Source organism: Pararge aegeria, chromosome 7, assembly GCF_905163445.1.
Source record: "Pararge aegeria chromosome 7, ilParAegt1.1, whole genome shotgun sequence".
NCBI lineage: Eukaryota > Metazoa > Arthropoda > Insecta > Lepidoptera > Nymphalidae > Pararge > Pararge aegeria.
In genome coordinates, this window is record NC_053186.1 from 17,847,888 (window position 1) to 17,866,800 (window position 18,913).

At 36.8% G+C, this 18,913-nt stretch overlaps 1 protein-coding gene across 2 annotated transcripts; it reads right to left on the minus strand.

Annotated features, from left to right (window-relative positions):
• Positions 1-2,235: 2,235 nt before the first annotated feature.
• LOC120625175 lies at positions 2,236-16,336 on the minus strand. 2 transcript variants are annotated; one of them, XM_039892153.1, is made up of 9 exons: positions 16,251-16,336; positions 15,606-15,652; positions 9,628-9,701; positions 8,231-8,370; positions 7,623-7,788; positions 6,242-6,366; positions 5,032-5,169; positions 3,996-4,173; positions 2,236-2,521 (listed from the first exon to the last, which is right to left on the minus strand). In XM_039892153.1, the coding sequence occupies exons 3-9, from the start codon at positions 9,691-9,693 to the stop codon at positions 2,345-2,347; spliced, it is 990 nt and encodes a 329-aa protein (XP_039748087.1). In that variant the 5' UTR covers positions 9,694-9,701; positions 15,606-15,652; positions 16,251-16,336; the 3' UTR covers positions 2,236-2,344. The 2 variants fall into 2 exon arrangements, with proteins under 2 accessions (XP_039748087.1, XP_039748088.1); XM_039892154.1 differs by lacking the exon at positions 15,606-15,652 and having other exon boundaries at positions 16,251-16,268.
• Between the last annotated feature and the right edge of the window lie 2,577 nt (positions 16,337-18,913).

Genomic DNA, 18,913 nt, shown 5'->3' on the forward strand with positions numbered 1-18,913 from the left:
TATAATCAACAGCCAGTCACGCGTATTGGTTGTGAAGTTAAAGGAATACTTTGAACGAACGAACACTTTACAATACATAATAATATCAATTCGAGTCTTATTCCGAGTCTTATGTCAAAACGGGCCTATTACTTTTATACAACTATAGTTTCTCGAACAAACGTTTATTAACTTAATAACATTTAGCAGTTGACAGTAATTATTTTACCTGTGGTGTTGGGATTCACCATAAAATGGGAAAATGGGAATAAAATTGTGACCTAGCACCATTCCGCGGGTGTGAAGTGAGCCGTGCGTGTTTCACTGTTTTTGGCGAAAATGCACTGCATACATTAAATAAACTACGTTCATCATGTTCATCACACAAACATTTTCCAGTTGTGGGAATCGAACCCACGGGCTTGGACTCCGAAAGCAGGGCTGCTTTCGCTGCCCACTGCGCCAATCGGCCGTCTAATAATGGCTGAATGAGGATTCTGTATGTTCTTAATTCAATGCTACCAGGCGTATTTCTTTAGGCTTCTTTTGTTTCCCATAATTTTTCTATTGAATCTGCGCGTATATAGCTGTAATATGTACCTACTTATTAGGTACCTTACGTATTATTATGCACATTGAACTCTGGATAGCGTGAGAAAAAAAAATCCTGTGCAATTTGTTCACACAGGGCGGAAGTGTAACTTCTGAAAAGTAGCCTACGAGAGATTGAGGTGGATGTAGAGTATCAGAACTATTAAGATAAATGTAAGGTTTATTATTAAGTTTCCATGGTAACTAGAATAGAGAATAAAAAAAAATTATAATGTTTTCTATCTCACTCTGTCCTATACATTTATGTGTTTGTTTCTTTATCTAGATATTATTCGGTTCCCTTGGTAACCTTAATAGGAAAAAAACAGATGAAATAGTATGTATATTTCTGTGTCATTCTTTGTCGGCTTCATCCTACACATTTTTGTATTTGTGTCTCTTACCTGTAATTTTTTCCGTTGCATCCGGTTTGAAATCACAACGATTCTAAAGAAGTTTCACTTCAAAAACATGTAACCCTAGTACAAGATTTGCTCAGTCGCAATCGAGAGTCGTTTATGAGTATCGAAATACTTTCATAGTAAAATGCATCTTATTTTTATTCTATTAAATCTTAAATTTGCCTACAACGTTTCTAAGTTGCTTAGAACGTTTGTAAAATAAAAGCCAGAAGTACACGATTTGCGAATCTTAACGCCTGTTTCCACTATATCTAGGCACCGCCTATATCGAATGCCTAATGATTTAGGCGTTAGAAATAAACTCTAAGGTGATAACTATTGGTGATGTATGTAAAATTCAAAATTCATTTATTTCAAGTAGGCCTAATATAATCACTTTTGAAACGTCAAGTATATCTGTTTTTAGTGACTACTACAGGTTCGGAAGGCAGATTTTACCGAGAAGAAGCCGGCAAGAAACTCAGCAGTTGCTCATTTAAAACGTCGTTTTACAATTTAACAATCTTTGTTCTATCTTGTGTGTGATGAAAGTGGAGCAGGCAACCTTGTCATTAAGAAATTCATCAATAGTAACCTCGATGTATTAAATGTGTTTTATACATTCTTTAAACTTATGTAATGGTAAATCTTATATTACTTCCGGTAACATGTTATAAAGGCATACACTCAGCCCAACAAAGGTTTTCTTTACTTTCCTAAGACGATATGCTGATATCACTAATTTATGACCGTTTCTAGTACGTCGATTGTTTATATACACTTTTTTTATATAGATTAATGTTTTGTTTTACAAAAATTGAATTGTTATAAATATATTGCGAAGCTACTGTAAGTATACCTATTTCTTTAATTTTATCACGGAGAGATTCGCGTGATCGAAGTTTGTATATTGATCGGACAGCTCTTTTTTATAATATAAATATAGACATATATGTATTGATGTATGTCTAAGAATTGCCTTAGATTAGGCGTTACTTATTCTTTATTATTAATTATAATATTCTTTATTACTTATTATTATTATTACTAGGGTCACGGGTCAGCCGTGCAACTTCGTCTGCACCAAATCGGTTATTACCGGAAAACACGAATAAAATAACATTTTCTAAAAATGAATCCTAGCTAGAATCCCCCGAAACTCCCTGTATAATAAAATTCATGAAAATCGTTGGAGCCGATTCCGAGATTCCAATTATATATATACAATAATAGCTCGTTTGAAGATATAAGATATATATGGAATTGCCTTGTTCGTTGTTAGTGAAAACTGGCATCAAACTGTTAACGTTAGGCATAATAATTTTAATTATACGGTGTTGAATTTTATTGCGAGCGATATAATAGTTAGTTAGTTAGTTTATTGCGGAACGCCTCAATTTCTGGTAATCCTCTCTACAGCTTGTGTTAAGTTTGGGGTGTAGCTCTGACACGTTGTTCCTGATATGCGTGCGAAGCAACGCTTCGTACTCCAGCGGGTGCTTCAAGTAGTGTTGCACGTGCGGCGAGCGCGCCCAGCATTGCCATGTGCACTGCGAAATGAAGATTAAATCACCATATCATCATACTAACGTAATCAACACTACAGGGCACGGGACTCCTCCCACAATGAGAAGGGGTTAAGGACCAAGTCCACCACGCTGGCCCAGTGCAGATTGGTGGACTCCACACACCTTTGAGAACATCATGTTGAACTCTCAGGCATGCAGGTTTCCTCACGATATCTCCTTCACCGTTGAAGCAAGTGGTACTGCAATTAAAACGCACATAACTTAGAAAAGTTAGAGGTGCTTCCGAGCAAGCACCTCTAACTTTTCTTAGTATTCTTCTTTTCTTTATTCCGTTTGTTAATTTGTTTGTAATATTTTATCGCACACACATTTATAACACTGAAAAAGAAACAAAATAACGGTAAGGCGAATCTCTTCCAGACAACCTTTGGCGAGAGGAAATACGACAGAAAAAGATGGCGCGGTTAACTTCACATAAACTACTTACTATTAGATAATACGTACTAAAATATACTACAAGGGATAAATTTTAAACTACATTAAAAACTATGTGCTAACATAATTCAATAATATGCATACTATATATAACATAGATAAATAATACTCTAAGAAACGATTTAAAATAATGCTCAGTGATTATGAGAGATATATTAGCAGGGAGCTCCAGATACTCATTAGGGCAAAGTCCGTTTAATATGGACCATTACTCTCTTTTTTTCTTATTGCACTTTTCCGATTTGGAGTAAAAGTCACTTGATATCAGGTAATATAATAATCCCTTTAACGTGCTCTCGAAAGCAAAAAGAAAACGTCAAACGCTATTCGCACTATAAACTTCACAGAAGCGGTGATAGTCTAGTGGCTAGGACTTCGGCTACACTTTCGAGGGCCGAGTTCGAAACCCAGCACGCACCTCTAACTTTTCTAACGTTGTGCGTTTTAAGCAATTATAATATATCTTGCTCCAACGGTAAAAGAAAACATCGTGAGAGTTCTCCTTCTCTTCTTCAATGTTGTGGAGTCCGCCAGTATTTTATAAATTTAAAATGCATATAAAAATGTTAGCTACAGATGGCGCAGCGCTAGTCGCTTTAAGACTGTTATAAAATGCATAGACTAATTTCAGCATCGGCTGTTGAAGAACCGTAGTTTAGTGGTTAAAGCGCTCAGGCCGCGATTGCCAGAGAATCGCGGGTTCAAATCCTGTCGGTTCCGAAAATTTTTATATGCATTTTTAATTTCTAAAAGTGATATTTCCTTCAAGTGTAGGTTAAAAACACTATAAAGATTGTAAAAGTATGTACGTTTTTCTTTTAAAGGTTTATTGTAACACCCATAACCCATCTGTCACTCATTATGTCCTCTGCAGATCGCTTTTTAGCAATAGGGCCGCCATTTGTACAAGTGTCGTTTTATGTCCTTCTATGTGTTTCTTGGTGTGCATTAAAGTATACTAGGTTTCTTCTTATTCCTATTGTCTGCGGTTCTATCCTACCTCGATGCCCATCTGCAGCCAAAGGTCGCGCGCGCGGCGTATCCTGCGCTCGTGGCCGACGGGGTCGCTACTGGAGAGCAGGAACAGTGCGGGCGCGCGGCACGGCGTCGCGTAGTACGTCTCGCACGCGCGCTCGTAGTGGACCGTGCACACGTTGTAGAGGGCCTTGAGGTACGTACTGTTAACCAAACAATAAATACATACGTAGGTATTGATTTGATTTGTAGTTATTATGTAAATGTACTATGTATGTTTATTTTATTTTTTTGTAACATATTTTATGCACCACCCACTTTCCATTTTTTTATCGCCTTCGCACGCTCAGGTTGCCTTTAAAAGATCACTTTTAGTGATAAGGCCGCCTAGCATCCTAGCACTAAGTACTATTACTGTTTTCCTTGTGTTTTTCCTATTGTGTTGTGTTGCAATAAAGTTTTTCTATTCTATTCTATCCTGTACGAAGGAACTACGTTGGGAGTATCTCTACGATCCGTAGAAGAACCAGAGTTACCGACGTAGCTCGACGAGTCGCAAAGTGGAAATGGGAGGGGATTCGGAGAACCGATGGATGTTGGGGTTCTGGAGTGCTGGAATAGCTTCCCGCACATGTAAACGAAGCGTTGGTTGGCCCCTAACGAGGTGCACAGACGACTTCGAACGACGACTCGCTGCGAGCCGCTTGAAACAAGCGGGCCCAGGATCGTTTATTGTGGAACTCCCAACAAAAGACCTATGTCCAGCGGTGGACTTCAATCGGTTAATGTGATGATAAGTGTGATCAAGGTCTACTTGATACATAGAAAGAAAGATTGCGGATTCTGCTTTCCTTAGATGCATGGCGAATATTTATTGTTTCTATTTGTCGGGGCGTCAAAATGCATGCATCCTTAATCCTTTTTAGGAAACCAAGCGGTACCTATTCTAGCTGGGGTGAGTCCTACAAACTCGAACGCAAACTGCGGGGTTCTCCCTATGGCCTGAAAGGGTACCTATCTATCATTCTACACCACAATAAATAATGGCTGGTTCTACTTACGCCATAATAGTTTTGGTTATTTTCTGCGCGGGCTTATTACGCGGGAAAATCGCGAGCGGCACTCCTACCGTCACTTCGGTGATGTCTGCTACAGAGTCCCAAACTTGCGCCTCCACACGGTTCAATACGGGCTGGTACCTGCGGAATTACGTTTTATATGACACAAGTTGTTATCATATAACCAAGTTCCTTTTCCACTGAAACTCCTTATTTATAACATTTAGACAAATTCTGTGTTTCGTAATTCTTATAACCCGGGAACTCTAAAACAAGAGTGACTAGGCATCTTCTAAGCAAGAGCGTCCCATCTTATGCCACATCTACACTTTCCATCAGGTGAGATTGTGGTCAAGCGCTAGTCTATTAAAGTTAAAAAAAAAAAATTCAAATCAGAAAACCAGATACCTAAATGCTTGGATACATTAATAAGTTATGCTGGAACTAAGAAATTCAGATAAATACATTCATGAACCCTGAAACATTTCAATCCTTTTTTGGACAGACGTTTAATGAAAAATATTTTTTTAAAAACTGGTCGGTCTGGCCGCGTATTGTTAAATAATTGCTACAAGAAATTCGCAGTAACAGCTCAGAGTTAGGAAATGGGCGCCATCCACCCACATGCTTTGGAAAACACGTTATTCCGTTGGCAACGCTAATTATCACTTTTGTATTTATGAATGTGATAAAACTCGAATAATATAATAATGCTATGATCGCTGCACAACCAGTTCCGCGTTGCCACTTTTTTTATTCCTAGCTATTTACGTCCTAGATATTCAATTAGTTCTTATGATATTTTGTTTATTTATTTACTTTTGAATATTATTTCGGATCTGTGATACGATGCATGGAGTCCACGTTGTTTATTAACTCTTTTGTTGAAACTTTCAACTTGAAAGGAATTTCCTCGTTAGGTGTTTATTACCTCAGCACGGCTTGGGAAAATTTTAGAAAGGGTTAAATTTTACCTTCTCCCACACTTTATCCACTGGCGCAAATATCCAATTAATATACGTGCGAAAACAAACGTACTCTTCTGGCATACTGGGGTAAACTTCTGCTATTCCCTGTTGCCGTGCTCTGTCAGGTGGACACGTAATTTATCCCTTGACATTGTCAGGGGGATTAATCAGGAGCTATAATTTTTGTCTCTTGCCTATGCTAGCAGTTCATGCGCCAGGTCTCTCTAAGTTACGTAATAACTTACTTTTCTTTATCAGTCAAAGCGTGTACCATAGCCTCCGACCAAACGTATCCGCCCACGGAGAATCCGTGCACCATGTACGAAGTGTCATTGGCGTACATCAACTGCAGCAAGTCTCGTGCGATCACCTGCAGGAGTACTCCTCAAAGTCAACGTCAAAGTCAAAAATATATTTATTCAAGTATGCCCATAGATGGCATTTTTGATGCGTACATTACATGAGAATTACACGGTAGTGAGATCATGGCGATAACTATTTCGTAAACTTAAAACAATAGCTACGAGGGTTCCAAACGCGTCCTGGTCTAAAAAGAAGCTCATAATAAACTTTTGCTTAGGCAACGCATAACGCGCTCATTCCTCTTATAAGGTCCAACATTTGTTGGGTTACATATCAGTAGGCACTATTAGAGTTTTCAGTTCACATTAATTTAACAGTGTTTCGGTAGGTACTCAAAACATTTACAAATCAACATGTTTTGTCTAGACAACATAAGTATGCTAATTTTAATTCCTAAAAAACAATTAAATGCCCGTATGATGGCATTCAACAGTAACGTGTTTAGAGTATTGTCGCTAAACAAGTTGTCTATTTCTATTTTAACATACATATAACAAAAGTGTCTCTGTCTATCTGTTCCAGCTGATCTCCGACTGGACGCATTTTGATGGAACTTTTACTGGCTGGTAAAGTATAACGCAGGGAGTGCACATAGGCTACGTTTTGGTCATGATATCTATTCCTTAAGGGGTGAAATGGGGGTTGAAAGAGTGTATGTCAGTCTCATGTTTTAGGGTGAAATGAGGCCTAAGTACTCGTTCCTATAAATTTCAATGGCGAGTTAATTCAAAAATTCTACGCGTTTAAAACGGTAAAGTTGATAAATAATTGCTAAATAACTGTTCATTGTAAAGCAACATCTCCTGCACGGCTAGCATGGCAGGAGACAATTATTTCCCCGGGGAAAGGATAAAAATGTACCCTCTACAGCTTTATCAACTCTCAGAGCACTGGCGCACAAGTAAAAATAATATTTGTGTAGTAATAAACGGGGGTAAACTTCTCCTATTCCGTGACCCAGTGATTAAGCAGATGGGCACGTTAATTAGATCCCCTGTCAGGGTATATAATCGGGGGAAACTATTTTTATCTCCCGCCCATGCTAGCTGAGGATGCTCCGGTGTTGAGCGAAATGTGCGTATAGGATTGTAGGGGTTGAAGATCTGTATGGTGTGGAGTATAAAGATTGAAGAAACTATAAACTACACTATTCTGATTTTCGCGGAGGATACCAAATTAAGCTGGGCTTAAAATGGATTGGGTTATCATTCGCGTACTTGGACAAATGTAATAAGTCCGGTAGGTTTTGACTCAAGAAGATACCTTCGCTCCCTTCCGGGGCCACAGCAGCTGCCACGGTTCGCAGGTCACCCGCAGCACGTCGAATCCCTCGTCGAGGTAAATGTTGGCGTATTTCATCACTTGGTTTTCGGTTGCTAATAACCAATTCAGCATTATACACATCGGTTTGTTTGTTTGCTTAGTTAACCTGGTGATAAGACGATATTTCTTTATTGAAGGTGTTTTAATCGTCGGCAGGTTATTACAATACAACGTTGCTTTAGTTTATTATAACTGGAATATGGTAAATTTTTGTTTGGAGATTTTTTTTTAAGTTTTTTAATTTATATTTATTATAATACCATTTTATGAAAAATATTTTGATAAAAATTGAAATAATTACAAACTAAAATTAGTATTTAAAAAAATATAAGCCCTCTAAATGTTCGCTTATGGGCATGGTATCCAATATGCTGACGCTATTGCCCCTTTGAATTGCTAGACTTAGCCGTTTGGCTAAATAAGCGCCAGCTGTTGGGTCACCAGACGACTAGACCAATTTTTGGGACGCGCTGTTAATAAAATATTTCGTGACGTGTAAAAGTAATTAATTAAAACGCTAAATTATAACAAGTAAAATAAATAATTACTTCATAGTTTTAAGATCTGCGTGGATATTTATTTTGTCGCTGGAAATATAAAGAAGGTTCTTGTTTATATGCTGCGTGTGCGCATCTCGTGAACACAACTTTCTCGGTAGTGTGCGTGACTGCGACATGCGCGTGTTACCCTAAAACAATTACAATATATGTATACAATTAAAATCTATACTATAAAATTATAAATCTGTAGTGTCTTCTTCTATTTGCAGGGGTGATTAGCATTGAATAAAGATGTGACGCCATCTTGACTAAGTATTTACAGTATTCAAATTGTCACAAAACAGAAGTTAGATATCTATGAAAACTTTAAAATTAATTGTAGGTACATGTTTAAACTATTTCCTCGTCGTTAAGAAATTCATCAATTTAATAAATGTGTTGTAACACATTGTCCCTGATTGGTTTCTACGCGACATCGTACCAGAACGCTTAATCGCTTGGCGGCACGTCTTTGTCGTTGTCTCGTTAATGGATTGATGATGACGATGAGGTATGTATGTATAAACCTATGCTATTAAACTATGATTGAATGAATGTATACACTTTTATTGTACACCAAATAAAGATACAGAAAAATTTTATATCAAAATTTTACACAAATTATATCAGCGGCTTTATCGCTACATAGATCTCTGCCAGGCAACAAATGGTGTAAAACTTGCGTAAAACACAGTTTAAGAAGAGAGGTAAGTATTTTATATGTTTAGTTAGTAATATATTGTATAAGTAGTTTATATATTTGCATATATATATATATATATATATATACCGCTCCGTACCTAAGAATTATATATATATATATATATATATATATAATTCTTAGGTACGGAGCGGAGCGGAATCGCATACCTTAGGCATAACCTTACGCCATTCCGTCTACATATTTGAGTCGATTTGCATTAAGTGTTTTGTTCCTAGTGCTAAATTAAATAACCCAGGTCGGACCGTCGAATAGGTGGGTCATTAATAATTTATTATTCATTTACAAAAAATAAGTTTTACAAAAAATTCAATCACTTATGTGATTTAGCAGTTGGGGAGAAATGGGGGAACTGGCGCCACATAATACTAATCTTTATTTACATGCATTTATAAAAAATAATATAAAATAAAAAAGACCTATAAGCTATGTTAGTACCTATGCTACTTGGCGTACCTTTCATTTATAAAGCACTGAGAAAACAAATGCCTTCCCACCCAGTGCTCCATAAATGGATTTTCTTTTTTGTCTAATAGAGCTTTTGATTCTGCTCATCACATGCAGGAAATTATGTCAACGTTAACGTTATCATTTTTGTTCTTAATTAATTATTAATACAAATTCTTGCGGGACATAGCTCTATATGGCTCTCTTGAAATAAAAATCAATGTATATCTTTACTCACGTTAATTAGTACTGCAGGAGTCTTGTAGCACACAGCATACATGTACGACATTGGTTTTGTTGCCATGGCCCAATCTGCGGAATTACAAGTTAATAGGTATATATTTCTGAATAATACAATTTAATGGCTGTCTTATTAAGCCCTACCCAGCCGTATCTCCAATACAAGAAAAATATGTAGAATAAACATAAAAAATGATTGGTTATTATTTTTAATTATCCTTCGGAACATGCATATTGTGTCAGTGTACTAAGCAGGTGGATAACAAAAGGTGTCCAAAGTAACTTCCTAGATAGCTTGGTTTAGCAAATCTACAGACACTCTTCCTTAGATATTTTTTCAGTATCGAAGCATCTAAAATTTATAATTAGAGCATTTCAGCTTCCATTAATTATGTCTCCTTATTACCAAAATATGTAATTTATAAATTGATTTGTAAATATATTAATATATAATTATTAGGTATAAAATATAACGCTAGTTAAAAAGCAGTTCACTGACCAAATTGAACGACCCAAACACCCAAACACCCAGGCTATAAGTAGGACTTCCGTTTCGAAAAAAAATAATGAAATAAATGACCTAATTAAATTATTAATTACTGCTGGGCTGGTCCCCATTACCCACTGGCTCCGATTTCCCCGTATTCCCCTACATTTCACATTTCAACTTCCTTATTTGTTTTTTTAATCGCACGAGTTTAAATAACTTTAATTTGTGACTTTTTAGTCGTTTTTGTAGTTCACTTATTAATTACCTACCTGTTGTCTTCGACTCCGTCCGCGTTGGTTAAGGTTTTGGTAGACCCGTAGGAACTGTTAATTTGTCTTGGATTAAAGTTATGCAATGTCTATCAAGAAAAAAATTAAGAAATGGTTTTTTTTAACTGTCAAAGTGTGCCTGTCTGTTTGTTTGTTTGTAACATATGTTTAGCCCAATCTCCACCGATCTTAATGAAATTTGGCACATATACAGGTTGCTCCCTGTTGACGGATATAGGATACTCTGTACCCCAGAAAAGCACAGCGGTATTCTGCATAGATAAAACTTGCATCCTTTTTCTTCACCTACTACATAGCCCTTGACTGCAATCTCACCTGATGGTAAGTGATGATGCAGTCCAAAATGCTAGCGGGACAAACTTTTAGGGGATATCGCAGTTATACTTAACCCATACTGCTAATAGGTGTCTATGCGACATCGTACCGGAACGCTAAACCGCTTCGCGGCACGTCTTTTCGGTAGGATGGTAACTAGCCACGGCAAAACCTCCTACCAAACCAGATCAGACGAAATACAGAAATTATAAATTCCTTATTGAATCAAACCTGGGACCTCCAAGTTAAAGCCACAGCGCTGCGCCAAGGACTTTGTATAAATGTAAGCTTGTTACGTAAGTAACAGCTTGCTTTCGTCTTTCTTGCTTAGGGATGCTTTAAAAACATAAAAAACGCTGACGAAATCACATATAACAGTTAGTAAATACCAAAATAAAATTGTAGTGTCAGTCTGTGGTTTCTAAATAACGAGCACGTTATAACCAAAAACGTTTCTAAAATTGTTCAAAGTAGATAAATAGATTGATAAAACTCTTTATTGCACACCAAAAAGAAACAACATTAATGACAACCTTATAAATTTTAACAAATAACTGTCGAAATTGGATCGAAAAAGGCGTCACTTTGCGGAATTCTATAATATAGTAGCGTACCCGGGCTTCGCCGGGCTAGATTTTGCTTTATTTTATTTAAACAATAAACTTACATCATTAAATTTTTAATTTAAGTCTCATAATATATTAAATCATTTATTTCTCTCCGTATTCATTCTATTCTATTCTCTTCTCGAGCGGGTAAAGATCATTATCTACACCCATGTACACCCAACAATAGAATATCATCATAGTAAATAAAAGCTGTATTTGATAGTTGGCAGTTCAAATTAGGAGTGCTCCAATCGTCACCAAACTTAACAGGATTACTCGCCAGGTCAATCCGGAGATTCTCTGAAAGTTTCATTGAAATCGGTCCAGCCGTTTCGGAGCCTATACGGCACATACCCACACACTTTCTCTTTTATATGTATATAGATAGATAGATTATGAAAATTAATCCCAAATTAAAATTAGTAGTGAGTTTTCCATAATGTTACCAGGGGTGTGCAGTTCACCAATCTGCACTGCACCAGCGTGGTGGAGTAAGGCCTTAACCCCTTCTCATTGTGGGAGGAGACCCACGCCCTGTAGTGGGCCGGTAATGGGTCGATTTTATGATGATGATCTTTAAAGGGATGAAAAGTGTTAAAGTTGGAAGTTTATATGAGGGCGGACGAAATTAAGGTCATTAAAAATCAGAAGTTGGGTTCCTTTTAGGGTGATGTTATCTGCTAAGAAAGGGTTTGACTAAAACCCACCCCTGTAGACTGTAGTGGTGAAAAAACCAGTATGGTTTCAGACCTGGAAGAACCACTGTTGACGCGATAGAAGAAGTGATCCAAGCAGCAAAAGAAGCGAAACTCAATAACCAATGGAATTCCCTTATACTGGTTGATGTCCGAAATGCTTTCAATACAGCAAGGTGGGATACGATTATCAACAAGCTGAAATCTCGGAATATCAATAAACACTTGATGAACGTAATAGTGGACTATTTTACAAACCGTTTCATACAATTGGAAAAAAAAGTTACGGCAAAGATAACCGGGGGAGTACCACAGGGATCAGTACTTGGCCCTACGTTGTGGAATATACTCTACGATGACGTGATGGATATCGAAGCCCCTGAAGGAGTCAAGCTTATCTGCTACGCGGATGATCTAGCGATTTCAGTAACTGCGAAGGAGGCGCATGATATGGTGGTTAAAGCCAATGAGACGCTGCATGCCATAGACCTGTGGATGCACCAAAATAATTTAGACGTCGCGCCGGAGAAAACTGAAGCAGTTGTCTTTAACAGGAAAAAGAATGTTCACAGGATATACTTTGATTTTGGGGGAAAGACAGTGATACCATCATCTAGTGTAATATACTTAGGAGTAAAACTGGACTCGGGATTAAATTTCGGGCTGCACATAAAGTCGGTTTGTGAGAAAGCTTCTAGGACCTCGAGAGCTCTCTGTAAGTTACTCCTGAACACAAAGGGACCCAGCGACAACAAAAGGAGGACGTTAGCCATGGCCACCCAGTCAATAATCCTGTACGCTGCACCAGTTTGGGAGCCAGCGATGACCTTCGCTTTACACAGAAGGCGGGTTCTCAAGGCACAGCGCGTGTTAGCACTCCGAGTATGCTCTGCCTACAAAACCATATCGACGGATGCAGCGCTGGTGTTAGCTAACCTAACGCCTATCCATCTACTTGCTGCTGAGAGGACAGAAGCAAGAAAATCGAAAAACTCCGATCTCGCTATTTCAGCTCAGCAGGTAACACTCGCGAGATGGCAAAATGAATGGGATACGTCTACCAAAGGCAGATGGACACACCGACTCATTCCTAATATTGAACGATGGACGAGTAGAAAGCATGGCCGATTATCTTACCGACTGACGCAGTGCCTTACGGGCGATGGCGTGTTTATGGACTACCTTAGAGGCATTGGGAAAAGAGAATCAGGGAGATGCATGTACTGCAACGAAACGGATGATGCAATGCACACAATTTTTAATTGCGTCAATTGGGACAAGGAAAGACGAGAAATTAGTGAGGAAATCGGAGAATTTAACGCTGAAAGTTTGGTGCATAAAATGTTGAAGACGGAAAAAAACTGGGTGACTGTCGCAAAGTATTTAGAGACTATTATACAGGAAAAGGAGAAAGAAGAAAAGAGAAGAAAAACAAGTCCATGAAACATTTTCAAAATCGTTGTCGTGTTTTAGGCCGAAAGGTGGGTACACGGTCAACGAGGTGACAGGGGGGGTTTTAGCCGGTACAAGTCCGGCACTACCTAGCGCTGCGGGTGTCCATGAGGATTTCCCCTCCTGTGTAGGAAAAAAAAAAAAAAAAAAAAAAAAAAAAAGACTGTAGTGGTGAAATGGGAGATGGAAAGTTGTATAAAAGTCTCTCGTTTTAAAAAAGATCAATAGTTCTTATTTTAATAAAACACCTCTATTTGATAGAAGCAGACGATACTTTGCGGAATTCCCTGATATACTATGAAAATTAAGCTTAATTTGGATTCTCCGCGAAAATCAGGAGAATCTGTGTGGTGTAATTTATTTATATTTCCTCAATCTTTATGCTACTCACCAAACAGTTCTTCGTCAATGTATTCTTGAGAAAAAAACTTATATCTAGGTATTAATAACACTACGCGGTAGATCGGTTGTTTTTATCATGTGTGAATTTGTTGTGATTTAGAGTGTGAAAATGTATATATTCATAACATAACAATTGATTCTTTCAATAACTTAAGTAAGTCCTAATCCTAACAGCATGCAAACTTAGTACGTACCTTTTTACATCTTCAACTACGAGTAGCTGAAGATGTAAAAAGGTAGCCTCCATTGTTTAAATTACAATGATATTATTAAAAATATTGGATATAAGTTGCAGAACTCCACTTGCTTGCAACCTTGACGTTCGTAATTTCAATATGCATTTTTATTAGCGACTGCCAAAAATGCATGTTGTCGGTAATGTCGCATGCCTTTGATAAACGAGGTTTTGAAAGTACGTACTTAGGTAGATTGATTTAAGCATTTGAAAGGTAACAAGGTAAAACTGCAATGTTATTGCTAGTTATAAAAGCTAATTGGGGTTTTTTGCCAAGAATTTCTCAGTATTACCTATCAGCACGGCTAGCATACAAATACAAAGACAACAAAAAAAATTAAACTCTAATCATTTTAGCCTTATATGCCCGTCATTTATACGAAAAATTTAATAAAACTTACTTACTTATTATATTGATGTATCTAAACACTTTAAATAACTATCAAAACCGATTAAAAGTCTTAGAAAAATATTAAGAAGTACTTATTATTAAAGTTACATTCTCCTTCTAGGTGATATAAACGTATTACAAGATATAATTTAGGTATATAGTTGGTATATAATCAAAAAGTACTATCTGATTTCAAGTAGGTACAACTGGCTATCTTTCGCACGATAAACTAATATTAAATTATGATTTTAAAAATAACGACGCGCACTCTATGCCGGAGTAAATTCTGTACTAATGTGGACACTTTACAGAATCGCGTAACGGAAATCATAAAAAACTAGCTTATTCTTTATAAACGTACTCGCTAAAGCCGTACTTTTACCGGTGTATTACATATTTTATAAATTTGCGAAGGAGCCATGACGTGTAGTTATACTAATGAAATGTCAGTCTTTTATATGCCTCGCTCTGTAAGTTTTTTTTAATCATTATGTAACACAGAAGGTGAATCATTGCGAGTTTACCTACTACCTATGCGACTGAATTAAATATCTCCATCCGAGGGCTCCGTTGAGAACCGTCGGCCCAGGGCCGTGGATTTTGAAACTCCCTACAACAGACCTATGCCCAGCTGTGGACGGTATATAATATTATATAACATAATTTTTATCGGTGATGAAAATGACGACCTCCCTGGCGCAAGGTTGGGCGCTGTGAATTTAAGTAGGAGGTCCCGCGTTCGATTGTCGAAAGGGGCAATTTGGAAATTTAAAATTTCTGAACTTTCTCTGATCTGGTCCAGTTTTGGTCGTGGCTAGTTACCATCCTACCGAAAAAGACGTGCCGCTAAGCGATTTAGTGTTCTGGTGCGATGTCGCGTAAAACCGATTAGGGGTTAGTGAAGTGGGGTGGGTAGACTACCACACTCCCTGACAGGTAAGCCCGCTATTATCTTAGACACATTATCGCTTATCACCAGGTGAGATTGCAGTCAAGGGCTAACTTGTAGTGGAATGAAAAAAAGAAAAGAAGAAAACGTCAAAAGCGTGGATAATCCCATAGCCACACGATAACGCTTGGGAATTAAGATCTGCTCACCTTATAGCCGTAGTCTGGCCCAGTGCAGGTAGGTGAACTCCACATACCTTTGAAAACAATACGGGGGAACTCTCAGGCATGCAGGTTTCAATACAGTTCGTAGTGTTTGTTCAATGATGTACATTGAAAAACAGTTAGATATTTCATCTATATGTGAAGCTTGTATCTTTCTATATTAATTCACCTTTGGGCCACAGACTTTTATATAAATAACTATATAGTAAATGTATAATAATTTATTAGAAAAAAAATTGTACAGGCGGGCAGACAGGCAGGCAGGCGGGACATTACTTAAAAAATCAGAAACTTTGATATACATTTTCATCCCCTATTTAATGTCCTTGGGAGTGGAATTTTTAACGTTTTTCGTTATTTTTAATCGAAAACCTAAAAAACCTAAAATCAAAGTTTCATGGATGTATATTGAAAAATAAATTGATAAATGAAGGATTTTATTCAAACTTTCATGCCCCCTTTTACCCTCTTGTGCCTATCTGTGTGCAAAACTTCAGCCCGATCCGTCAAGTGGTTAGAGCTGTGCGTTGATAGATCAGTCAGTTAGACACCTTTGCCTTTTATATAAAGATAACTGCCATATCCCTAACAGGTTAGCCCCCTACAATCTTAGATAGCATCATCACTTACCAACAGTTGAGATGGAAGCCAAGGTCTAACCTGAAATTATTTCATGTTAAGTATTTAAGAAAAAATGAAATTAGATGTGCCCTGCGGCTTCGCCCGCGTAATTTTGGGAGGCAGCGTACTGCTTCATAGTCTACACCTATAGTCATATATGAGACTTTTTCATAAACATTTTTTATCTTACGTTTTTTTTTTTCTCAATGAAACGAATACTATGTTATTTCTATTATCTCCAAGAATATGTATAAAAAGTTTCATGAAGATCGGTTCAGTAGTTTTCGCGTGAAAGCGTAACAAACAAACTTACATTCACATTTATATTATTAGTTGGGATTATTATATACCTATCAAAAGTTATCTTACTTACCAACTTAAAATAAGTTAATAATTATAATAAGTTAGTATTATTATTTGTATTTCAATTTATAGCATGTCTGTGCTTTAGACGTAGTTGAGCTTTGTTTTGTGACAGCTCGTCCGAGGAAGTGCTAGCGCGGAGCGCCACGCCGCGTTGGTGGACACGGGGCGCCACGTTGCACACGTCGTGCTCTTTTAAAAAAAAAAGTTTTTTTTTCTAATAAAAATAGTTTATTTCGGTAAGAAACACTGTGAAGAGTTGCTCTGGTTATCCCTGACCAACTGTTTGGGCCATCACGTATAAAAAAAAAATTGTAATGATATTGATATGTCATGACGGCCGATTGGCGCAGATTGCAGCGATCCTGCTTTCTGATTCCAAGGCCATGGGTTCGATTCCCACAACTGGAAAATGTTCGTGTGATGAGCATGAATATTTTTCAGTGTCTGGGTGTTTACATATAAACACCTAAGTATTTATGTATATTATTTATAAAAACAGTCATCTTAGTACCCATAACACAAGCTACGCTGACTTTGGGGCTAGATGGCGATGTGTGTATTGTCGTAATATATTTATTTATTTATTCATACAAAACAAATACTGATCAGTCATCGATATTGTTAGAAATATTGGGTTAGGCTCTCATAAATAAAATACAGTGCACATATTTAAGTTATTTATTTACTTTGTACTTCCGAGATTTATTTTAGTTACCTACTAGGTAAACCTTTTTCATACTAATACTTTGCTTTCGCTTTATTTAAAGCAGGTACTTATAATTTATCATCGTACCTACCGACTTAATAGGTTTGAATAGTTTTATAAAGTTTAATTATCATGTCTAAACTATAACCGATTATTATTTTGTCACAATGGTGCTTATAACGGCTTCTAGCAACTAAGTTACATTAATGCAAATGTGTTAATACTCATCTCCAATCTCGTCAGCAACTTGTGGTTTGTAAGAAAGTACGTTTCAATGACTCGCAATTAAAGTGGTTGTTCGTTTTACTTTCCTTTGTTAACAATTACTTCTTCTCATAATTAGGTGTAAGAGAACAGAATGACCTTTTAAACTTCTATCAACTGTACTTTTTAGTTTTTAACCATGCTTGTTTTTCCACCATCACCGGTTAATTCCCCCTTTTTTCCCACTGACGTTGACATTCCGCCTACCAAGACCTACAGCTTTCGTTCAGGAATCGGGAATCCTAACTGATTCTTAGTGCTGTTTATTACAATTTGTTTGTTTGAATGTTTTATTTGTTTATATTTATTCCAAATGTTAGTCCATATTATATTAATATACCCATAACACAAGCTGCGCTTACTTTGGGGATGTATTTATTGTCGTAGTATAAATAAATATTTATACTACGGCAATATATATATATATATATATATATTGGCGATTAGGAGGATACTTAAACCAAACGAACTACGTTAGATGGGGTAGTGCGTTTTCCTTTATTATAATCTAGAGTGCGGTGTAAGACAAGGAGGTTTAACCTTGCCAATCCTTTTTAACCTTTATGTGAATGACCTAATTGTTGAACTTAGCAGAAGACATGTTGGATTATAATCGGGGGATACAATTTTCATCTCCTTCCTTTTTTAATTGTCCATCCGCAAAAAATAAAGATGAGCTGTATGTAGAGAAAACAAATAAAAACAACTCAAGCATTTCCAAAGTACTTTATTATATAAAAAAAATTTAGACTATAATTCAAACACTTTTTTATTTTCATACCAACTTATACTAATAATTCAGTCAATGTTTGAAAGTGCATAAAATCTTATTTTAAGTTACAGTAAATAACAATAAACTCTCTTTATAACTATTTGGTCTGATTGATGTTTCATTTTACAAACCTATGTGAATAAAAATATATATGTATATGTATGAACGCTTCAAGAATGCCTGTGATAGGCCTACATGAATAAAGAATTTTTGAATTTGAATTTATAGCATGTCTGCGATTTCGAAATAACTGCCTTTATTGAACTCATAGTACCATGATTATTTTAACTTAATACACGTTTTTAGATAAATCTGTTTCTGTTTGTCCAGACCGATCTGAAGAACTGTTGAACTGATTTTGACGGACAGGAGGCAGTGCTAGTTTATACGCATCGTTATAAACCATGCCAAGGGAGATTACAAAAATTTTGCTCGGACATGCTCCAGTAAAAGAAGTTTATATTTGTTATACCCTTTTTTTAGACTAATTTTTGATAAACTCATTAAAGCGGGTTATGAAATTACTGAAGCGGGACACAATTAGGCGGGTCATAAACTCACCGA